The 25524-nt window shown below is 41.6% G+C and overlaps 1 protein-coding gene across 1 annotated transcript in view; it reads left to right on the top strand.

The window, feature by feature from the left end:
- The first annotated feature begins 280 nt into the window (after positions 1–280).
- The window catches only part of tgfbr1b (transforming growth factor, beta receptor 1 b), a 56540-nt gene continuing 31296 nt past the window's right edge, over positions 281–25524 (top strand). The window contains exon 1 of the mRNA XM_076761137.1: positions 281–357. Within this exon, the coding sequence (XP_076617252.1) occupies positions 294–357 (64 nt within the window). The 5' untranslated portion in view covers positions 281–293. The remainder of the gene's footprint in view (positions 358–25524) is intronic.

Raw genomic sequence — 25524 nt, 5'->3', positions numbered from 1 at the left:
GAACTAGTTATTCATTTCATACTGACTCCTCTTTTCACAGAACTAATATGAAAGTAACCTGACAAAAGTGATATTTTGGCATCATAGTGAATAGCAACAGTGTTTGTTTACAGCAGTGACAGAGTTGCTCCATTGGGGCGGGGTGTGGCAGGTCTCTATACCAATCACCATCGCTCTTTCGCCGTGCAACCACTCGAGAGGCGGGACTTGTGGCTCTATTAGCCAATCAGCGTCTACCTTCCTCAGCGCTTGGAGAAGTTAGCAGTCGACAGCCAGTCTGGTCCGTAGCCACGATGGATGCAATACCATGCCTTCTGCTCGTCCTCCTGTTCTGGACAAGGATACAATATAATACCGGTAAGTGCCCCTAAATGGACAACATGGACTTGTGTTTTGTGTTTCTCACGTGTTTCTCGAAAGTTACACTCCCGTGTCTGGCTAGTTTCGCTAGAAAAGCTCTTTGTTCAAGAAGCCTGAAGAAGCAGTGTCTCTAACTAAGATGGCGCAGGGTCGGTGGCCAGCGTTCTGCTGCCTGTCTGAGGAATGTTTATTGTCTGGGAAAAAAAGAGCAGGGAGCTAAAAGTCACATCGGGCTTAAAAGAGCCGACGGCTGTAGCTCAGGATCAAAGCTGGGCTCTCTTCGGCTAGATTTGGTCACAGGTTTTTGATTCTGCTTTCCCAACAAAGAGCACCGGAGTCTGTCCGGAGGAACAGTCCTTAGTTTCGCAAATACGAAGTTGGCAGCATCGCTCTGTAACTTCGATGTTTGCTTTTTGTCAAGCACTGGTTGTTCATTTACCTTGAGGTGGGAGCTTGTCCCATGGCAGATTTTTAGGAGCATGTCGCGTTAGTTGAACTGTGTAAGTTGATTTTGGCTCAGGGCTGGATGGCTGTCGTGTTCCAGGTGACCGTTATCTCTCCGTGTTGGCACCTCAGTGACTGTTTTCTCACCGCAGACGTCATGACAGGAACGTCCCTGCTCTCAATAGTTTTGAGTGGACGTTTGGACTCCTGAAGTGACTAAATTGATGACTTTTTTTTCCCTCGGGATGACATTTGTTGTGTAGTCTTGTAAATGTGTTTTCTATCGTGTCTACACTCTGTTTAGTAAATGAGACACTTTGAGTGTTAACTGGTGGTTTAACTTTCTATTTAACGCTAATAGCTGTGTGACAGATATTCCTCAGCACCATCACGTTCGCCTGTTAGCTTTTAGCTGCCGCAGATAGCAGTGTTGAACTAGTTATAGCACAGAGTTCAGACATTTTTCCGTTTCTTGTTTCGCTGTACCTTTACGACGGTTTAGTGTCTGGGAAATGACAGTTTTTCTTGTGATGGCATTTTCAGACATACGGCTTAGAAGGATTTTGCCCCGTAGACATCGTGGTTTAACAGCTTGCTGTCAGAAGATGAGAAACAATTTCTTCCGTACTTGTCATTCTCCCAGTTTAACAGTGCACAGCGCACCGGGTACGCCAAACTCCATTCAAAATGTACCAGTTTAAAGCTGCGTTGTACTGTCGGAGTCTTTAACCATTTGTTGACGAGTTGTCAAGTCTCCTGGTGCATTTGGTTTACACATTTCTAAACGGCGCAGCATTTCACTAAAACTGGACTTTGAAAATAGCTTTGCAATGATACTTACAGTGGAGACTGCAGTAGAGATGTTTAAGAAACATCCTTGGCGTTGTTTATTAATGCCGTGTGGAGAAGAGTCTCATAAAGACACTCCGATGAATCTTGAGTAATGTTTAATGGTTGGTGGTTACCGATCAGCAGTATTGAACTACACCGCAAGACCCGTGAACTGGATTCGCATTTCTAGCCCCTCATGAGAGAATACCATTGATCACCACCGCTGCTACAATTGATGCTTGCTCTCGTTCCGCTGAGATTTTTATTTCCCCTTTGCATCGGAACGTTTTCCCTTTGTTTCAGTGGTCAGCTTATTGCAAAAGGAGAAGGCTTTTCTCACAGATACAAACAGCCGATAGTGTGTTTTTTTTCCTATTGACTGCAGACTCACGCGTTTCCTTTGTGTGACATTCCTTTGTGTGGAGAGAGGGAGAGAGAGCCTGATCATGAGTGGAGGAGCATGCTTTTTAAACAGCATACATTAAGATCCCATCAGAACCCAGTCATGCCAAAAGCACCGTCGTGTCCTCATATACCCCATCGCTGCCTCCGATGCAGACTGGTTATTAAATTGATATGTTGGCTGAGGGACACACAAGAAGGGTGGGAATTCGGCTTTCTTTGTCCAGCAATAGGATTGTCATGGCGTGGGTCCACGGCATGAGCTGCATCATTTACATCAGAATAGAATCCAATATTTTAGGTGCAGATAATCTGACCCAGCAGATTAGAAAAAAAGTGCACCAGCACACATAGCAGCTTTTATGTGAGTCACACCAACATCAAGATTGTATATTAGATTTTACATACATAGACTATCACAAAAGCATAGATATGATTTAACCAGGGAAGACCTTCACTGACACCTTCACGTGTCACGTTGATGTTCAGCATTCAGGACCACACCCCTGCAGCTCACACACACTTGCTTTAGCAGCATTCACAAACAGCAGCGTACAACACACAAAGGCACCCGCACACATCCGAGTGCTGGCAGTGGGCTAAATTAGGTAGTGTCACTATTACTCTCCTCATCCTACCAGTCTCAGTCATCCTACCACCTAATAGGCTCTGTTCTCATGCTCTGTCACTCGTTTCTCCCTCTTGCCCCTTCAGCCCTCCCACCCCCCCAGTTTCATTTGTCTGCTCCGAGTCTTGTGCTTCTCCCCCTGCCCCCTTTAGGCATAGTAAGTAAACGGACCACATTAAGCTGGAGTGGCTGGTATAAAGGATGAGTGTTGTGTCAGCACTCAGAGTCAAATGCGAGCCACTGTTAAAGGAGACTCCAAATCAATCGTGGCTGTCCCTGACTACAGAGGATGTGGGGAATCATTTCAGCATGTTCTCTCATCTTGTCTTGCTCCAGGGTTGCTACCGGTCATGAAATTCCTGAAATAACTTGAAAGTTAGAGAGGTGTAGCCCACAGTGTGTCCGATTTTTATACTGTGTATTTGGGAAGTTACAATGTTTGGCAGTTGGAATGCAGGAAATTAACAGGAAGTGACACAAGGCATGAACTGAAACTGTGACAAACTGCGTCATTAGAATACTTTTTAGAATTTTTGTTGAGAATTATGGCTTTATTTGCTTGGTTTGAGAGCTGGCACAGGAGCTGTCTCACTTGTGTCCACAACTTGTCCACTCTTTCAGCTCTGAGCATTTTTAGTGAGACTGTTCGCATGTGCACTAAGGGTGGGTGACATGATATGTTGTGCCAGAATGTGACATGGGTGATAGAAATGAATGGCTTGAGACAATGTTAGTCTACACACTGGTGTTCTGAAGCATTCTTAATTATCAAAGTTTTCTACGACCACTCGAAGCTGGTTAGGACTGGTTTAAAAGTGTCCTGTGTGCTAAAAATGTCACAATATAGCCCAAGTGAGGTTAAAGCCAGAGTGGTCACCTCTTTAGAATAACAAATGAGGAAGGACTATTTTTCAGCGAGGCAATAGTCATGGGCTCTTTCATCAAGGCTACTGTGGGAGCGCTGCTTCTTCTTTTCTGTATGGTTCAACAGATATGTTTTTTTTTTTCTTTTTTATCGCAGCGTTACTGATACTCTAGAAATTCCACTGAGACTGCAGAGTTAATATTTTGCACTTACTTTTGAGTTGATATTTTGCGCTACTTTCATCTCTTCTTACCCTTCATCCCAGCTGCTGGGGGCCATTTTTTGTTTCTGTTGTGTTTCTACAGAATGCTTGTGTGGTGTTGTTTTTCTGGGTGCTGTGTGCTGCTGCTGTCAGTACTAGCAGCAGAGGAATGCCAGGCATGAGGGTGACCCTGGACGCCCGTTGTCCTGGCCCAAGGAACCACGACTAATTTGAGAGGTTGTAGCCATGCCAGTGCCCATCGGATTCAAAGGCACCAATCCGTTAATTAATGGCCCCCCACTCTGCTCTCCTTCGTGGGGAGGCCAGGGAATCACAAGCTCTACTGCTGATTCTATGTTTGTCAGAGGGAAATGGTATGCTTGCATGTGTCAGATGGAAATAAGAGTTAGAATGACTTACAAATCCAAACATTAGTATTTAATCTCAGTAGACTGGTTTCTCCTGATCACCTTTTGTTATTTTCATGTACAAACCTTAAAGATACCTTCAGAAACTAATTTTGAAGAAAAGCTGAGGCGAACAGTATTTTCTTGTAGTATTTGTCTGCATGAGGTAACCAGTTCTTCCCACAAACATACTGGTGTACACTGTGCTTACCATATGTACCGAGGCAATATCATCAAAATTTCTAGTTTTGGTTGACATTACATGCTAACAGCAATATTTTATACAAGTTGCAGTTTGTAAATAGATGATAAGCCAGAAGAAATAGTGCCACAGTATTCAAGCCTTGATGAGACAAATCTCAATGAGACCTTAAGTTTTTCATCATCAGCCATGGAAAATGTAATCTAGGCAATGTTTTGTGAGTGGAAATACGCAGTCTTTGTAATATTGATATCTTCGTCAAAGGAGAGATTAGGATCAGATAAGACACCAAGATTTTGTGAGATAGTGGAACCAGCAATGTTCAGAGTGAGATCACAGAATTTGTTTCTAATCTGCTTTAGACCAAGATTTGGCATTTCAGTTTTCTCAGCATTTAAAAGACGGGAATTACATCACAGTTGTTGATTTCTGATATGCATTTTTCCACTTTGACCAACTGTTGACAGGCATCAGGCTAAATAGACATGTAAAACTGAGTATCATCTGCACAGAAATGGAAGCTAAGTGGAAGCTAATTAATGTACCATGGGGCAACATGTAAATAGAAAAAAAGAAGAGGAGTGAGCAGAGATCCCTGTGGTACACCACAACTGACCCTCTTATGGTCGGATGAACAGTTGTTTTGTAAAACAAAGATTTGTCAGAGAAATATGATTTAAACCACTAGAGAGAGCAGTGCCAGTGGCACCAATATAACTTTTTGGGTGATGTAATAGAATGTGATCCATCAAGCTGCACTGAGATGTAGGAGCACTAATATTGAACCTGAGCCAGAGTCTGAAGCAAGAAGTAAATCATTTACCACTTCTGTCAAAGCGGTTTCTTTGCTGTGCAATTTTCTGGCTGCAGTGGCTCGCATTTGTCATTAACCTGAATATTAAGATCCCACATAATTAAAAAAATATCCATTCATGTCAGTATGTCAAAAAGAAAGGTAAAAAACTGATAAGAATTGTAAATAAGGCCCTGGTGGTTGATATAAAATTGCTATATGAAAAGACTGTAGAGGATAGTGCATGAGAAGTACCTCAAAGGACAAGCCTTTGGACTATTCCTTTCTTTGTGTGAAAAAAGGGCCTGCATCACAAATATGTACCTTCCACCCAAACCTCCTCCACCAAGCCAGAGCACACCATGTTGCTCTGTCGTTTGCTTCTCCCAAAGACATGTAGCTTTCACCGAATGTCATCATGTAGTTATATATGGTGTGTCTGTGCAGCGATTTCAGTAAAGTGGATGTATTTTGAAAAGGACTCTCTAATGAGGAGACCACATTGAAAGCAGAGAGGAAGCCAGTGTCTGTATTTCTGTAAAGGTAATGATTTCTGCTCTTCTCTGGCACTGTTGCACTTGGTGACTTTGGATCATTATTTCAGCACTGTTTAATACAGGCCAACAACAATATATTTGACCCATGAGGTGCTTTGCCTACCATGGCACTAGCAAGTTTTCTGGTTATTTGAGGCTTTCTGCACTAACAGCTTTTCTGAGGTGCCACATGAAGTCCTGTGTCAAATATCCTTGTTAGTTTTGATCATATTTAGTCACCCTCATTAGTTGACTAAAAGCCATGGCATTTTAGTCTTATCTTAGTCCAAGAAAACTAACTATTGTAGTCTAGTTTTAGTCAATGAAAGCTGACATTTTAGTCTTTCCGTCGTCTCATTGTTGTCTGATGAAAAATACAGGTTTAATGATTCAGAATGCAGCTTCGCAGAAAGTGTCTGGTCAAGTGGTCTGATTTAAGGAATACATCCAGATTCATTTTGATGCCAAATAAAATCAGTTCATTTTGATTGGTACTGTGAAGGACAAGTACACACAGCATTTTTTATATGTATATCAAATGCATGCCAAAATACAAACAGATCTTATCTCACAGAAACTCTGTTGTGCAGGATTTAGATACAGGCATGTCGGTGTTGATGGAATCATGGTGTTTGTGAAGCCAGGTAAATCTTAATGACTTTTCCCAGGAAAAGCAAATGAGCCAGGTGATTTGGTGCATCAACAGTCTTATCTGCCAAAGCTGAGACCTTTTAAAACAAAACAGATGGTCTCATTTCAAGCTTTTTGAGCACCACAGAGACAGTTCCACACAAACGGAATCTGTGAACAGTTCAAATTCGACTGAATTCAAATGCAACATTTGAGGGAGGTGTTGCCCAAAAAGGCAAACCTACATCCCGTGTTTTAAAGGAAAGGGATGACACTCTGCAAAAGCAAAAATTCCAAAGTTTTCTTGAAAAGTTTTAAAGCTTGATGTTTCAGCCTTGTGATCTTTGAGATCTATACCTGTTGTACATGTCTAAAATATCAAATATTTGTTGTACAAATAATGTCAGATGCACGTTTTTCATTCTGGTAAACATCATGGCTTTCAATGTGATACTGCTCAAACTTTTGTATCACCAATAGCTGTTGGGACATCTTGGTATTGATAAAGTAGGTAGAAAGACTAATCAAGCATCATTAGCATCACTGTCTTCCCGTTATGATTTAACAGCTTTAGCTGGCGGCAGTTGTCCTTCATACGTCCAGTCATGTAGGGTCCTGCAATGCAGAAAACAAGGGCTGAATTGTGGAATTTGATAATAAAAATGGAACCAAGTGTAAAACACAGAATATCACATCAGTTGCCAAAATGTTGGTGCAGTTAATAAAAATCAGGGTTTTCCCTACCAACGTAAGCTTTTTTTTGTCTCACCAAATGAGCAGAAACAAACAATGCTGCTGTGTTTTGGTGTCATACACACACGTACACACACACAGTCATTTTGGAAGAGGTCCTCTGAGAGAAAGGCAATGCGCTAGCAAGAGCTCATCACTTCAACAAACTCTCAGAAGTGCAGCCACTGCACGGAGTCAGATACTCTCTTGGGGAAAAATGAAAAAGCGATGCCCCTTTCTGGTTAAGCACTGTAAACAAGGAGGAGCATTTCCCCCAGCCTCCATCAGACCCACTTACACTGTGTGTTCGAGCTGCATGTGGAGAGTATCCTGCACAAGATCTGTTTGGTAAAAAAAAACAGTACAATGTAGTGTTACATCGGTTGCATTGGTATTCATTAAATTTTTGAAATATTGAATTGTTGAAATTTTATTCATCTGCCACACAAAAGACACTCTTTCTGATTCCAAAATGTGCCTAAATCGTAAAAACACAAAAATGCAGAAACATTTAAAAAGTTACACACATAATTTGGACGTGTGGGAAATAAAACAGATTTCATAGGGCCCTTTATGTTTTTACACCTCACATTTCTCCCATAATTTTCTTATTTCATACTGCGTTTACTTCATGTTTTGGCATTTCCGAGTCATTAATTAAATGTTTAACATGGAGCACAGGAAAGTAAAATTGAACAGCAAACACATTATGAAATGGTTCTCACAGGGGTGATTTGGATGTAGCCTTTGGTGGTGTAGCCGAGCAGCCTGTAATAATCAGCCGTGCTGTGGATGTAGGACGGGGGGCCAGGCACTGGAGCAGCCAACCAGACAGTCAGCCGGTTGAGTCTGAGCGGTGAGTCAGCTGCTTCAAACAGCAATCCCCTCACTGGCCTCCATTAACTTCCACCCCCGCCTCTTCCACTATCCCTGTTTCACTCAGGAGGGTTTCTCTCTCTACATGTGTGTGTGTGTGTGCGTGCCTTGGAAGTGACGTAGGCATTTATCTGAGACTGCCCTGCTGTTGGGACTGTCCAGCATAGACAATGCTGTGTAAAAGGAGAAATGCATGCTGGGTTGTGAGGACAGTGATGTCCATATTCATTATCGTCATCAACCCAAATTCCCTCTGTGTGCTCAGTGGTTTTGCCAGAATTGAAATATGACCAAACTATATCATTGGAATCAACTTGTGCTTCAGAAACTAAACAACATAAACAAATGAAGATGAAACCGTTAGAGCTCCTTGATCCTCTTTTGCCTTGTCTCAGCAAAAATGGATTGAAAAGGGTAGCTACGTGTTTGTTTGTCAGTGTAATCCACCCGATGACTGAGAAACAATACGAAGACAGGAAAAGGAAGCTGATGGGCAAGACTAAACAAAGAACAACCGGTCTTAGGGTGTGGAATAAATGACTAATTTGCCATTAAAATGAAATGAGTTATTAAGCTAAGCATAACGGAACACAAATCACTGCATTGAACATGAATTCATGAATTCTGTTGTTGTACCTGCAGACACTTCCCATGTCATAATATATATTAATAGAATGTTTTCAGATATGTCTGCTTTGTTACAGTGTTTTCACAAATATCATTTTTTTGGCAGTTGATATCCTTTAACTCTCTTATTGTGTGTGTGCGTGCATGCATGTGTGCATGCGTGTGTCTGGGTTGGAGCAGCTGCCAGGGTGCGGACAGGGTGTTTAACCTTTAGATCAAGATGCTGCATATGTATAAGACCAGCAGCTTAGACAGATGTACTGCCTTCTCCTCCTCCTCCTCCTCCCATTCTAATTCTGTATGGCCATCCATACCTTCCTCTTTGTTTTGTAGGAACAAAAAGCTGCCTCAGCTTTCATTTCATTTAATGTGATAGAAACAGACCAGTAGCAGGGCGCATGCATTGTTTTCATATGGCCGAGTTGCAGTCAATGCAACTGTCAGGAAATACATATGTCCAAATGTTCTGCAAATGCAACACAGTAAAAGCAGCTATGGCCCAGTGTGCTACAGCCATTTTCTACATTTTCAGCACAGAGTTTTGGCATCATTGCTCCTGCCTTTCTGAAACTCGGCTTAATGCAGACTGTACTGAAAGTGTGGCATGTTGCTTTACTTCCCTGTCAAGCTTTCAGGATACCTCTACATTCTCCTAGCTAAGTTCCAGTTCCAAAAATGGCGATTGATATCCAGTTTGCCCAATGTCAAGGACAGCGTGTTATCTGTTATAGTGTGAGCCACAGTTTGGTTTACACCATGTCGCTGAGCTGTGACTCCAGCTTCAACCTGCAAGGACAAATAATTCAGCAGGGCAGATGGCAACCTTTCTGGTCTGCTCTGTGCTTGTATGAAGGGAGGTTCATCTGGGTCTGAGGCAGTGGGCCCCTTCATCCAACACACACATACAGAGAGCACATCTGGTATGGACAAAGGGCCAGCCATAATGGAACGAGATGGGTGGATGGGGGCTAGGGTGGATGGGGCGGATGGGGCCATGACCTATGGAAATGACTCTGGGAGCTGAAAGGTCCCGCTGAATAAGGGGGAGTCAGCACACATCACACATCTCTCTCTCTCTCTCTCTCTCTCTCTCTCTCTCTCTCTCTCTCTCTCTCTCTCTCTCACACACACACACACTTGTACTTTTAGCCTTGTGAGGACACTTATTGACATAAAGCATTCCCTGGCCCCTTACCCTAACCATAACCACCACAACTAAAAGACTAACCCTAACCTAAATCAAATTCTTACCTAACCCTTAAAACCAAGTCTTAACTTTCAAATGGCCCTCAGAGGGCTGGCCAAAATGTTCTCACTTTCCAAAATTGGCCTCGCTCAAGTACACATACACGCACGCACGCACACACACACACACACACACACACACACACACACACACACACACACACACACACACACAAAGATCTAAGGAATGGAGTGGGGGAAGGGCAACATGTGGATGGTAACATGTACCCCTATGGGGGTGTGTGTGTGTGTGTTGGTGTATTCGCTTTCCTTTTGGCCTTTAGCATTAACAAAATTGCGTTAAACGGAAATGTGTGATATTTATGCAGAACCTGCTGTTGCTCATAAGGATGGATCACTGTTGTTTACTTTTGGGAAATTAATTTGTTGCAGTAGCAAGATAATATGTTTAAAATGTGTTAATGCACGTATTAAAATAAAAATTACATGTACATACTCAGGTTTTCCCACAGAATTCCATTCTATTTGTGGAGGTGACTTGACTACATTGTTGCAAATGAATTATCAAGGGTTAGGTACCACTATAGACTCTCTTTGACAATGACTGTGTTCAGAATGACAATAATGCTGCATCAGAAAGTTGTCTCATTCATGAGGCACTCAGTTACAAATAGCGTTGCAACAGAGTTTATCAATGATATTTAGCAGTGCACCTCATTGTCCAATTAAATGCCAAAGTACCACGTAGAATTCCTTGCAGCCTTTATAGTATAGCTGTGTGCTCGTCTTACTGTCAACCTCACAATCAATGAGACAGATGCAGTCAAATGCACGGTCAGTTCCTGTGATTCTGGGAAGCAGTGCTGCTGTTTCAAAGAAACAGGAGAATGTGTGGAAGTTTACACGATGTAGAGGTAATCTTTTCACCTTTGTTGCAGATTTTCTTGAGTGATCTCATCACAGGAAGATTGGAAAGGTAGAAACAAACCTGTAAACAGTGAGCCTATCAGTTATTATTAAATCAGGCTTCCACAGTGTTACAATTTAAATTTCAATCCAAGAATAATACCAGTAGTAATAACAACATGATTTTTTAAGCCTAATGCCATACAAGAGAGCAATGTATTCGCAGAGACTATGGTTGCCATGGTGATAAAAGTAGTTAATTCAGAGCACGACTGGGGTGAGGAGAGAGGTGTGATGTGTTCATATGACTGCACATTCACCAAGGTGTTGCTTGTGAAGCAGATAATAGCATGCCTGAGGTGAATTAGATTGTTGTTGGTAGGGGGCAGAGAATTAAAGAAAGGTGAGGCTCTGCACCTTTCCCCTCGTTTTTCTTAAAGACATCATTATGCCTTTGTCATTAGGATCCTCATCCACCACACTCAGCAAATGACTGACACGTTACACAATCCGTCAGTTACACACAGTAGTTGGCCCAGTGTGCCACGTGCCAATTATTTGACCAGACAGCATCTTTCATTGTGTTCACCTTTCTCCAGTAAGGTGATTGGAGGTGATGTAAATGACAAATCTTGTTTCTGTAATTGTGGATTAGAAAAACCTGAGATAGATTAGATAGCTAGATTGCGTTTGGGGAAAGACATTTTCTTGGCCATGTAAACACATAAGCAGGTGTCTAAGATGACATGTACATTAGGGGGTAGGATGTTTTACAAGCTATCATTATCAGTGGAGTTTGGCTGTTATGGTGGCAGATGGCTGGGCTGCCTCCACCAGACATGCAAGGACGCACATCACCGTTTTGCATGGAAGTTAAGGTAATGACATTGTGTACCTCAGGTCAGGGCTCAAGTAACGTGTTTGTGTTTGGGATGACTAGAGCTAATAGAGCTTGCCGCTAACAGCTAACAAAACTAAACACGCAGTAGGGATGAGAGATGAAACAGTACAACATTAAACCGTGAACTGTAGTTAAGTGTGACAACACAGCAAGTTTACCGTGAATGAACTTGTACAGTTTGGAGTTAAAAGTACTTTGAGTTTCAATTGAATTTTAGAAACTCTTAACATCAGTGTTAATATTGGACCAAACTTCTGTCGGAGATGAAAGTAAGCAGGTACATTTACTCCAGTTCTGTACTGAAGCTGCTGCTGCTCAGGTACTTGTACTTTGATAACAAAAACTGAATTAGCTCTTATTGATTACAAATTGCTTTACATAAGCTATGTCACTATCGGCTAACAACCATGATAGTATATGGTAAAGAAACAACATTTTGATTTTGGGACAGTTTACATTCACTTTAAAAAGGTTAAAATGTTTTTTCAGGGCATTCAGTCTACCATTCTATGTTTAATAAATGTGATAAAATTACTCCCTTGTGTCCTTTGACGGAAATTTGCCTCCCTGATTTGTTTTCTTTCTATTTTTTAATAGTAATATATATTTTAAAAAACCCAGCAAGTTTGTTTTTCATTCCATTTCACAAAGATGTCCATGACAGCATCTTCATCACAAGGGAGATGTGTTCCTCAAAAGATTTGTCAACTTCAGAGGCGTCCCAGTCAGACGAAGTGAGGCTGTGATGTGAGCTGGGTGACAGTTCAGTTGGGACTGTTGTTTAATTCAGGACAGGCGTTTGAAATGTCTAACAGCAGAGCTCTTACAGATCCCAGGGAAAGCAAAGCACTGAGCATGTTGATTCTCCTTCAGCGTGCCTAATGTCAAGCTTGGGCTGTGTTTGTGGAGCCTGGACTTTGTTCCAAACTGACACAGAGAAACATTCTCCCCGGAGGGAGGTGAGGTGTCTTAGTGCTCGAAAATGTAGAGTATTTGTTTCCTTGAAATTACATCACCCTCAACCAGACAGGTTTGAGACTGGTTAAAGTGTGAAGTGGACCCCTACTGAAATCCCAGTTTTAGTCTTTCACCCCGTGACTTCGAGTATAAAGCCTACATTAATTCTGAAAGAGAAGGTCTGTGTGTTTTACTTTGACTGTTACCATGTAGGCGAAACGGTTGAAGCAAGAATGAGATCACATGAGGAGAGGATGTTGCCTTCTTTGTCAGACACACGAATGACAAAGACTGAAGGGCAGTCGACACAAGAATGGTAACTTTAGCAATAATGATGAAGATGTGAGCGTCCGCACTGATGAATGACAAGGTTTTAGTAAAGAGCAGTGCTAAGCATGAGCTGGGTGCTCTCTCTGTGTCGGGAGCTGTGGAAAATGGACATTGATGACCAGTTTCTCTCTTTCTTTCTTTCTTTCTCTCTCTCTCTCTCTCTCTCTCTCTCTCTCTCTCTCCACATCAGCAGATGTTCGACATGATCTCTGTTAAAGTCTTCATTGAAGGCTTTGTGGCTGTATGTGCTGAGGGTTTGGTCCCTCTGGGCACTGTGTTTGTGCCAGTTTATTATTATTACTTGTCTGCTGCAGCGAGTCAAATTGCCGTGAGCTGGAATCATGAAACTCAGCCCAATAAATGGAAATGATGTGCAAGTGCTTCCCAAGAAATATGAGAGCAATCGGCCAGATGGTTGAGCTGAAATTATGCCCCAAAAATTAATTTTTGCAAAGGCCATGTCCCTCACATCAATTGACCAATTGAAATTTGACATACAAGTGCAGCACAGTGTGCTGTAGAAAAAAGCCTCTTGGACCATGAAAGTCTGCTGTGATGGATTTTTTTTCAAGCACAAACTGAAAACCAGTTATGTGTGTATTGTGAAAAGGGTACACAGCATTGTGAGATACACATTTCTTTCATAAATGAGCGACATTGGTCAAAAGCGATTTAGACATGGACTCATTTACGGTTTGTCCATTTATCAGAAATCTGGGCACATATCTTCATATAGAATTTCACCAATAGGCAAGTATTAACCAAAACCTGAAGGGCCGTATTGATTGGTATCAGTGGGTGTGTCACATACTCAAGATATACTGTAGTACTCAAGATGCCTTTTAGCAATCCTGATTAAAGTGACTGGAGAGATCCTCCACTACCTCTTGAACATACACACCAACATTCATTCAAATTTGATGAAGGGGGGGCAGTGTTTCCCACAGGATTTTAGGAGACTGTGGTGGGAGGGTCTCTGACCCTCGGGGTTGGGTGTGTGTGTACGTTTTCAAGCCTGATGTATCTCTTTAGGGCATTTTGAGACCACTGAATGTAATATAAATTGCTGTATATGAACATAACAGGTTGGTATCATCCTTAAGAACATACAAAGGCATATCAGGAATATTTCAAATTTAATCTTGAAAAAAAAACCATGACACAAAGTCATTAATTCATTCACTCACTCATTCAATCAATTGTTCATTTGTTCATTCACTCACTCGTTCATTCATTTAGAGCATACAAAACTTAACATCAATCATGTGAACAATCTTCACTGTCAAACAAAACGATGAACAAAGAACACTTGCTGTCCATAACCTTGGCACATGTATGCTGCACCAATAGTCAGCTAAGACTCAGGCAGCTTGACACTGAGTGTCACACTATTGTGACACTACTGACACACTCTGCACCATGGTCAGCGCCGTGGATTTTACCAATAATTTGCTCAAACCTGGGTCAGACGCCCGCACTTCAATCAGATGTCACTTTCTGTCAGATGCACACACACGCACAGCGAGAGAGAGAGAGAGAGAGAGAGAGCGAGAGAACGAGCGAGAGAGAGAGAGAGAGAGAGAGAGAGAGAGAGAGATCGCCAGACAGTGCAAGAGAGGTGGCATGTCCTCTTAATCTTCAGAAACGCTCTGATTCAGACTGTTTTCTCCCCGTTTTTTTTTTTTTTTTTTTTTTTACACTTATATCTTTACAAATACAGCAGTAAGAGACCGACTTTCCCTTTTTGTTTTTTCGGCATCAGCCTTGCGATGGGCCCCCTCATAACCGTGGGCCCGGGGCAGCCGCACCCTCTGCCCCCCCACAGCTTTTAAGCCATAACCTCACCCCTCTTCACCGATAAGGCTGTGGCAGAGTCACTGACTCAGTGCTGTCGGATCCCTCTTTTCTTTTTCTTTTCTTTTTCTTTCTCGCCGACGAGAGATATTAAATAATTAATTTCATGTTAATTTTTATAAACGGGTAGAGAGAGAGCACAAACGTCAGAGGGATGAGAGAGAGAAATAGCGCGAGCGGGAGAGGGAGAAATAGCGGACAAGTAGCTAGCTACCGGGAAATCAGCACGAGGGATAGCGGAAAGTTAGACTCTGTTTGGTATGTTAGAAGTTGACTGGTGCAATGAGATCAGCAACATGGCCGACACTGCTCCGTTATCGAACTTGATACCTGCCCAAAAGGGAAGTTACACTTACCTCACACAATCTTGAAATGCCGTCCCGGCCTGCTGTCATGTATGGATCATAGACTGTATGGATGCGGATCGTGCCAAATGCAGCAGACAGTAGGACCGTCTATGAACGCGACCTGTTGGCGCGCTCGCGGGCTATAGAGCAGAGTAGGCTACAGCTGTGTAATCGGCTGACTGACGGATCTGGTTATTATTATTATTTTTTAGGTGGGGAGGAGGGTGGAAAGCGGGGGGGTGGGGGGGGTGGGGACGAGACTGTGGCGGGCCCAAACGAGACTGTGGAGGGCCGCCACAGTCTCCTTAATTGGTGGGAAACACTGGGGGGGGCAAATGGCAGAACTTTGAGTGTGCAGTAACTAACTGATGGTGGAACAAATGTGTGATTGGTCTCACTCCTGGTTTCAACAGAATTAAAGTAGCTGAAGTGACTTTGCTGACCGTTGTGGTTTGACACCACATGGCGAGACTCCCACACCTTCCAGCATTCGGTCTGCTGAGAATCCACTTCAGACATGCACATACTGTATGTCTGGCAGCAGAAAGGCTCGCAGAGTACAGTCCCAGCTTCTACTGCGAGTGGAGCCCACTCACTCACTACAGCGTGCAGACTCCATTCTGTTTCATTGATGGCACATTTCTTAAGATTTATCACCACAAACAAGTTTCCTCCACACAGAAGGACAAGTCGACCACTTTAGTTGTAAATAGCTTAATCATGGAGAGAGAAAATTGTATAGTAGTAGTAACAGTGTAAAATCTGTTTTTTTCACGATGATTGTTTGTTTTTAATATGTTTACCAGACCCAGAGATGGATGCCAACTGGGCACAGCCTCTGTTTCAAGGGAGTTTTACTTTAATTTCTCCTCCAAGAGACAGCGACGTCCAGTTTGTTAGTTGTTCCTAAACACTGAAATTTTGTTTTTGTGGTGTTTTTTTTCCCACAGTCTCATAATTTGTCATGGCTGGATCATGTAGATGGTGCCTAGCTACCTCACTGGCCTGCTGTCTGAAGCACATTGGTGAATTGTGCCCACTGGAGTTTCCATTGTTGCCATTTTGGCTACTTTCAATACAGAGATTAGCTTTCTGTAGATCTGACTCAAATTAACTTAAGCGCTGATAATAAAAACGTGAGTAATTGCTCTGCGATTGAAATTCTGGTATGAGCAAACTTGTGCTTACACCAGGATTTGAATGACTGGACCGATGATCATTGACCTTCTGTTTTCCTGTGCAGAACTTCATCCTCCTCTCTTTGTGCTGCATACAGACTCAGAGCTGAATGGTAGATAATTCAATTACTGCCTTGGACATTTCAAGGCTGTGAGTGTGTGTTTGCCCAGGTATGTGTAACTTTATCATTTTTGCGTAGGGGTTGTGGAATTTAATCGCTATTGATTTGTGCAGTATAAAGCCATTGTCTTTTGCCGTTTCTCTCTCCCTCCTGCCCTCTGCTGTGAGTCGATGTATTAGATTAAACGTTATCCTCTCTTTTCATTTGAGCATCTCCCGGGGCCATGGGGCTTCCTCCATGCTAGGCTGTAGCCGCATAAAGCCTGGCCACAGTAATCTGTCTTTTTTTCCTTCACTTTTTCTCTTCCCTTGTCCCTCTCACAACAATGTTAGGATAATGGCTTATTTAGCCCTAATCAGATTGTCCAGAATGGCATCAGGTTCATTTAGAGGAATTATAGATGGTCAGTGATGGCAGACTACATGCCTCCCAGCAGCGCTTCAGACTGTTGCCATGAGGTTACATTTTAAGATCATTTTTGGAGACGGTTTGACTTCAATTTTCTAACTAATCACCATATCATGTAAACATGGAGTTGTGTTTCCGCTGCTAATGTCATAGTGGGCTGCCACAGCAATTTAAAAAGTAATCGCAGAAGAAAACAAAGCATCCTGCAATCAATGATCTGATCCATTTCCTCAATATGTATGTGGTTGTTGTTGCTATACAGCATTTTGGTTACTTTACCTTTGAGACCTGATCTGCCCCAAGGAGAGGAAGAGGGAGAGCCTGAACGCGAATGAGAGAGGTGACCAATGGTTTCTGAAAAAGCAGCGTAGTGAGGATACAGCCATTCCATACACAAGACGTATGGAAGCTCTACTACCCAGGTCTAGTTTAGAATCAAGACATATCATCAAATCACACACACATTTATCAGTAATACAGTTAAAGTGGAAAAAATGAATGCATCACACTACACATTCACTTAAGTGGAGTTCTTAAATTTTGTCCTAGTGCTCCTAAAATTGTCACCACCAGCCATAGACCAGCCCCCCCCTCAACACACACACACACACACACACACACACACACACACACACACACAGGGATAAATACAGGAAATTTCATGGTAACAATGACAAACGTGTGCATAGTGGAAGCACATGCAAATCACAAAGTTAAGTCAGTTAATGTCAAATTAGTCTATGTCCAAGTATTTCATGTCCAGAACAGAAGCAGAAACACAAATTTTAGCTCGGACGTTTTGGCAGCTGTTGTGTTCCTGTCAGCTTCCCACAGTTAGTCAAGCTCTTACAGTGTCGCTCCGCTGTAAGGGAGCATTATGGTCTCCTGGTTACTTAAAGTGAAAATGGACAAAGATTATTGTCAAACTGCTGATATTTACATCAGGAGGGATGTGTAGGCTTTTTAATTTGAAATAAGAACAATACCTCTACAGAGTGATGGAACCACCAAGATTGCAAGAAGCAGTGCCTTGGCAAAGCTCAGATGTGTTGGAAGTATTTGAGTGATTAAAATAGTGGAACCCACAGGTTGGCTGTATGGAGGTCAGTCACCATACCTCTGCTGCGCAGTGGTGAAAATCGACAGAAATCACTGGGGCAGCTGCACCCCTTTTCATGGCTTATTTCTAGTAGATTTTTCTAAAATATACCTCAACATTTTCACCTTTTTAATAATTTGAATCACTATTGAGTCGGTATTTGAAGTCTTGAGTCTTATGCCTTCTCTGTATTGCTGACATATTGTACACGATTTTCCTCTTTGAATTAAGGTAAGCTGATAGCCCATCTTTTAAAAATGATATCTCTTTATAATACACCAGAGGTCACCAACCTTGATACTATGAAAACCACTCCAAAACATTATCTATGGAGAGCTGCTGTGCTTGATCTGAGGCATGCTCTGACCCTGCACATTGAGCTATCAAATACACCAGATAGATTGGAATCAGTACCACTGACAGTGTCAATAAAGTGGAACATTGTGAGTGTCACAAAAAGTATTGCGGCCTATTCAGTTGCATTACTGTTGAGCTCATGTATGACAGTTTTCTTGGTTTTAGACCGAGCACATTCTCTGTTACAGTGCTTACCATTTGGCTCGAAGGTTAGTGTCAATGTTTGACACCATGCTTTAACATGAGTACTGATGGTCTGAAGCTGGTTTCTGTTTGCAGCAGCAGGTTTATTTCAGGTCAGGGCGTACCCTCCTCTGACTCTGTCAGCTTGTACTGACCAGTTTTTGTCTTATAATGGATTCTGAAGTAAATCCTGTTGAAACATGTGAAGCTTTCCAGTAGCAGTATAATAGTTAGTAATACAGTTGATTTAATACAAACTGCAGCATAGCCCACAGATCCTTCTGCCATAATGCTGTACTGCCTCCACATTACATGCTGATGACCTCCATTGTACAGTATAAGAGTGATAACTGGCAGACAGATAGTTGTGGCAAAAATGTGTTGATGATTTATTATTTGGTAGGGTAATGCAGCAGGCTCTACAAACAGGCTCTGTAAATGCAACTTGACTGGATGGTGGAGTCACATGACCATAATGCGATTTTATTTTTTCTGCATTTATTATTCTGTTCGTGGGTGGGTTAAACAATTTTGTTGTTTAAGCATAAATAACCTTTTCAATTAATAACATATGGTTTGTTTTTTTTCTCACTTAAAAATAAAATTAATGAAAAGTTTGATTGTTGTTGGGCTGTGGTTTTTTCAATGAAATGATAAATGTGCCAGGCTTGTGTTTTATTCGCGAATGAATGCATCTTATTTCTTTTTTTCGAGTGAACGACGAGCGATTTAAGTGGAGCGAGTGAAATCTGAGTTGAATGTGGAGTGATGCTGAGCACAGTGGCTTTCAGTGGGGGAGTGGAGGGAATGAACAGCTCCACGTGCGAGGATCGCAAATTGTCACCGTTCCACTCTGCTCACATGCTCTGCTTCCCAGTAGTGTCATAAATAATGTTTATCTACAAAGTTGATGCCTTGTCTTCTGCATCCTCCAGTTACCTCCGCATGCCGATTCCTTTTTCTTCATTTTATGTAAATTCAAGGTGATTCTTTCCTAAAGTTAATTTGTTCATAAGATACTCTTAAAATTAGATTCAACTCAATTCAGTTTTCTTTATACTGCACCAAATCACAGGAGAAATTGTTTCAGGACAATTTCCATATAGAGCAGATACAGACCATACTCTGTATCTACAGAGACTCAACAGTTACCTCATGAGCAAACTCTCGGCGATAATGGCGAGGAAACATTTCCTTTTAACAGGCAGAAAGCTCAAGTAGAACCAGGCCTGGTGAACTACAGCAAATGAGTTATATTGCTGAACAGATAATTAGTGTTGTGTATAATAATTCTGATTTACACCATATTTAGTTGCATTGTCTCTGCAGTAGCTCCTATAGCGTGTTAAAACTATGGTGCTCTGGGAATCTGGGTCTGTGATAAAGTGATAAAATGCTGCCATGGCTTATACTTACAATATAAAAATGTTAATTTTGCATATTATCTTCAATATAATAAACCAATAATGAAAGTACAATTGTATGATAACATATGTCTTGTTCCTCTGTGCCACACAGCTCCATTGTTGTCCATTTGTAGGCTGCTTCTAAAAGTTTTACATCTTAGGATGTAAAATGTAGAAAGCAATTGGCTTGGGCCTGAGTGCCACAGACGGGGTAGACTCACGGTAAATTTACTCTTAGTTAATGCATGGCAGAGAGATGGGGACTTCTCAAACTCTGTGTTTTTTCCGGTTTCATTTTTCTGAGTTCTTTGTTTTAAGATTCAGTATTTTTGCAAATGCACCAGAACACCTGACGAGGCACATACAGCCACAAAGTCGTCAACAACCTCACGTCTTGCATCTCTTGATGTGGTTGCACTTCCGAGAGTTGCTATGAGCTCTCTGAAGCGTGCTTATGAAGGCGTTTTCGAAATCTCTCTCTCAAATTCAAATTAAAATTCAAATTGCTTTATTGGCATGAACAAGGACATGTTGTTGCCAAAGCAGGAGTAGGTTTACATATTAAACATTGCATTGTAACTTTCAACATATTAAACTCTCTCTCTCTCTCTCTCTCTCTCTCTCTCTCTCTCTCTCTCTCTCTCTCTGTCTGTCTTTCTTTCTCTCTCATTGCATTTTTGCGATTCTGTTTTTATTGTTAAATTCCATCATTCCATACGTGTTTTCTTAATTGTGGAAATCATAGGGCTGTACAGTTGAAAACGACTGTGGGAATCTAAACTGCCAGTCGAAAGCTCTGGGAAAAGCAAGGGACGCCTGAGGTTCGAATGTGTTACCACATAATGTAGGATGTAGTGGGGGTGTAGCACATGTGGCCCTTAGTAATATAAAATGTGTCACTGCCTTCCCAAGTGGTTGTAGCGCTGGTAGCATTTGCATATGACAGTGGAGGCAAGCCTTTTTGGATTCTCAAGCTGAAGTCCCTTATGATCATTTTTACTGTCTGATATTTTGGCTGGATCTTAAGATCAGGATGTATAAACCATAGGAGCAAATCTCACAATGAAAATTTGTAATGAGTTTCAGGCTTTCATCAGTGCTCTTATTCCATTTGTGTTGTACAATTGAAAGATATCAACCAACACAAAAGATGAGGCTCAGTGTGGCGGCTGTACTTCACTTTATTTAGCACTAAATTACAGACAGAATTGTTCTCATGATAGCAGAAGAAATTTACTGACATGTTCACTTTAGACTGAAACAAATTCTTGTGGGTCACAGCTCTAATTACTGTCGTCAAACCTCCTATGAAGTTTAAAATGCAACAGGCAAACCTTTAAAATCAATTGCTCCTCAGTATTCGTGCTTCAAGATAGAGTCCTGTGGAGAAAAACTGTCATGAGTTGTTCTGCCTTATTTGAAGCAGATTGGAGTGACCTGCACAGAGGTATGATAATCATTAAAAGAGCTCTTGAAGTTGCCCTGATAAGACTAATGAAAAGTGTGTGAGCAAAAGCCAGAGGGAGAGCCAGCTGGGAAAAGGCAAGATAAGAGCAGCCCTTTTTAGAATAATTTGGTTTCACTTCGTTGTCTCCAGAGCAGGAACTAGTTCCCGTGATGTGTCAAGTAGTCTGAAAATGAAGATTTCACAGAGAGACACCTTAACAGTTAATGGGAAACTGCAGTTTGTGGAGCTGGGTGGCATTTCATATTCAGATGTTTGTTTTGCATCATGTGCGAAAAGTGTAAGTTGAGTTCTGGTACCATGAACAATATATAGTTTTTAATTGATGTTATGTGACACATGGCTGGCTATGTGTTTTAGTTTTTGAGAAATGGAGCATCTAAATCAGTCTGTTCTTTTTCAGCAGATACACGTGCTGATGCACCTGCTGCTATTGCACCACAACTTCCAGATGCAGCCAGATTTGCAGTTTTTTTCTATATTAGTTAGTGTAGGTGTATCGTCTAATATAGATTGGAGGTTGACTGACAGCAGAAGCTCAAGTAGCCCGACACGAATTCTGACAAAAGTCCACACAAATGCTTAATAGGATAAAATAATGACAGTTTTTAATCGAAAAAGTCAAAGATCAGCTTCACTGTGACATCATAATGTTCTGCAAAAACCACTATTTATCGATTACTGTATTGGTGACACCAATCTTGGGTGTCAACCATGAAACTGCGGTGATTGCATTGATCTTCTGTGCTGTTGGTAGAAAGTGTGTGAAGCCTCCATGTTGTAGAAAGTGTTGCTTCTAGGTGGCAACGTCCATATTTGAAGCATCGCAGTCCACTGCAAGCTCACTGGTTTTATTGAGATTGAGCTTGATTCAATAAAGCAGCCATAAAGATGACATTGTGCTTGAAAGAATGTCTCTGGTAATCAATCACTCATCAGTCCCCCTCAAGGTGGTGCCATGACAGTGTTCTGACGGCCCAGTATTCCAAACATTCAATAGTCTGATCGACCATTATATTCTGGAAAGTGGTGAACATTGCTCCTAAGGCCCACTGCTCTGAAATTAGTAGTCCACTAAAAATACAGCATTGCATCTCCCAGCGTCAGTCACTGCAGAAAGTGATTTGCATGAACTTCTTAGGTGCTAACACAGCCTCCCAGAATAATGTCTTTGCCTACTCGATTTAAGCACACACTGTTTCAATCCCACAGCAGTCTGTGGTGCAAAGCATAACCACAGCCAGGTAGATTACACTGACTTTATTTCATGCTTGTATCCTGAAATATTGACTCGCGCGGTCTGCATCTGTAGATTCCTTTATTCTATTTACTTTTGAAGCTTGCCTCAGCGTTTTCCCTTCTATTATAAGAATGAGAGAGATGGAGGAAGGGGTTCAGAGGAGGGGAGGAGAGGAAGTAAAAAGAAAAAGGAATGATGGAGGGAGTGGTTCGGCCCCGAACTGCTGACTAGCGCCTTTATAATGTATTGTTCCTCTGTTGCCTGGCTACTACACAGCCAACAATGCACAATGCATAACATGACTATAAAATGGTGTTTCATGGATCAATGTGGTGGACATGATGAGAGGCAGCGCTGGCTTGCTATACGGGTTCCACATAGACTGAGCCTTCAGTTGATTTGCTTTCAAATCCATGTTCTATGGATTCCATGTTGACTCAAAAATGAGATTACAAAAAGATGTTTGATATATGATATTTTACAGTTAATTGACTAGATTATAATTAGTAACATTAAATATTCTTTGTCTTAAAGGTTCATGCTTGCTGTGGAAAAACTAGTTTGACAAAAAATCCTTGACTCAAGGATCAGTTACTAGATTTCTCATGACACGCATCATCATGTAGCATTTGCGCTGTCATTTATGTAGTTGCCCAGTTTCATCCAGGGATGAAGGCCACAAGAAGCCTGAAAGCTCTGGAATCAAGTGGAAATTGACTGTTTAGTTAATGTTTCTTCATTAACTCATTAACTTCTTAGCATTTTGTCAAGTGGCATGTTTTGTTGCTTTGCTTGACCAACAGTCCAAAACTCAAGGATATTTAAATTGTGCGTAAAACAATGAAAAGAAGCAAATCCTCAATAATAAGCACCTTGAGCACCTTTTCTTGATAAATGGCCTAAACAACGATCCATCAAAATTGTTGAGTCGATTTTTTTTTTGTCAGTGAAATAAATGATTAATCAGCTATATTGTGTTTGAAGTACACCGGCCTGTCACCATCTGAACTATGTGGAACATTTAAATGCTGCTTACACGTGAAGAGGCCATATTATGCATTTTGGGGTTTTCTCTCTCCTTTAGTCTGTCAATAGCTTTTTTGTAACCGTTCAAAGCTCATTACAAGCTATCAACCACTTCAGCTAATTCGACTCATTCACACACGCTCACACACCGATGGCACAGCATTGGGGACAGGTTTGGGTTCAGTATCTTGCCCAAAGATATTTTGACATGTACTCATTATGGTTTTCAGGATGTTCATCCGTGTGTCTGTCCATCCCATTCTCATGAACACAATATCTCAGGAATGCCTTGACAGAATTTCTTCACATTTGGCACACTCAAGCATGAGCGGCTTAGATTTCAGTGGTCAAAGGTCACTGTTGCCACACAAAAACACTTTTGGCCCTAACTCAAGAATTCACACTCTAATTATGACAAAATTTCGCACAAATGTCAAATTGGATACAATGATGACGTGATGACATTTTGTATCCAAAAGGTCAGGTCAACATCATTCTGACATCATCTGCAAAAACACTTTCCTGCCCATTATTCAGGACCAGCACTGGGAACAGAGATTTGTTCAGATGCTAAATTGTTGACACTCATCTTGGGTGTCCTCCTTCAAACTTTCAAACTGTGCTGATTGTAAAGATCTCCTGTGCTGCCGGGTTGAAGATGTGTATGAAGCATCCAAATTTTAACCTTTGTAGCTTCTTCACAGCAACATCCATATTTGAACCGTTGTCGTTCCACCTCAAGCTCATTGGTTCTGCTGATGTTGAGCTTCAGGTGATTGTTGTTGCGCCATGTGATGAAGCTCTCTATCAAAACAGTCTCTAAGTGAAGACAGCATGTTTCTCACTGGACATTATTCACTGTCAGTGAGTCATACATGTCAATACAGCGATAACTTCCATTTCACCAAAAATACTTTCAATCTCTTTTATTTAATTCCTCCAAAGTCTTCACAACATATATTATTAGTCTGGCCAGACATGGATGTAAACGGGTCAGCAGAGCTAAAATAGCAATTCAGTCAGAGAGAGCAGTATGAGGAAAATATGTTGTTTTTATTAAAGCATGTAAACCTGTAAAGATACATGTAAAGTATGAACATGAGTATGAACATAATATGGCCTCTATAAGCACATCAATGATTGCCATCAGTCCTTGTTTTCAAACTCTGAACTGTACGTCTGAGCCATACCACCCGCACTTGGTCCAACAGTGTGAAAGAGCATTGTTTTTATACAAAGAAAGCGAGTAATGGGCAGTAAACCTGTTGAATGTTGGCACAGATGTATTCGTATCAACAATATTAACACAGCCCAGTAAAATGGGCTATAAGGTGTTCATGGACACTGGTAAAACTATGTCAGCTGATAGAATTTTAGCCTGAAGTAATATTTGGTCTTCCTGTAGAAAATGGCTGTTAGCTTCAGGATTCTAAATGAAGTGAAGATAGAGCCATTTGCTGAATTGTTTGAAGTTCTCTGGCTTTCACTTGAAGAATGAACAAGTGGCCTACTTTCCCATTTTCGCCAATGCCACTTTTTTTTTTTGCACTAGTGTATTTCACAGCCTAGTGAACTTTGAACATGAAGAGGAGATAGTAGCTGGCAAAAAGGCTCAGTCTGGCATGTTGTAAGCTTTAGCCTCTAGAACACTGGATTCAAAATAGAATTATGCATGTTTTCAAAGGCTTCTGTTTGCAAATGCCAGGTCAGTCGCTGTGGGTGGAGGTCCGACCTGCCACGGCAAAAGATGGAGATGGCAAGTTAGACAATGATGCGAGAAATCCCAACAGCGAAGTCCAAATTCGGTTCCGTTTAATTCTGGGATAAAAATCTGTGAAGGCTAGTGTGCAGGGATAAGTACTGTCCTCTCGTTTGTTTCCTTCTTTTGACATCTTCAGCCTGTCCTACCGATTTGAAAGTGTACAGTGCCAAAGGTGCTGTCCTGCACGCCCAGACCTATAAGCCTCTTTGCTGTTTCTTCAGAGTTTATTGTAAATGGCCTTA

This window comes from Chaetodon auriga, chromosome 21, assembly GCF_051107435.1.
Source record: "Chaetodon auriga isolate fChaAug3 chromosome 21, fChaAug3.hap1, whole genome shotgun sequence".
Taxonomy (NCBI): domain Eukaryota; kingdom Metazoa; phylum Chordata; class Actinopteri; order Chaetodontiformes; family Chaetodontidae; genus Chaetodon; species Chaetodon auriga.
This window is presented reverse-complemented; position numbering and strand designations above follow the sequence as displayed.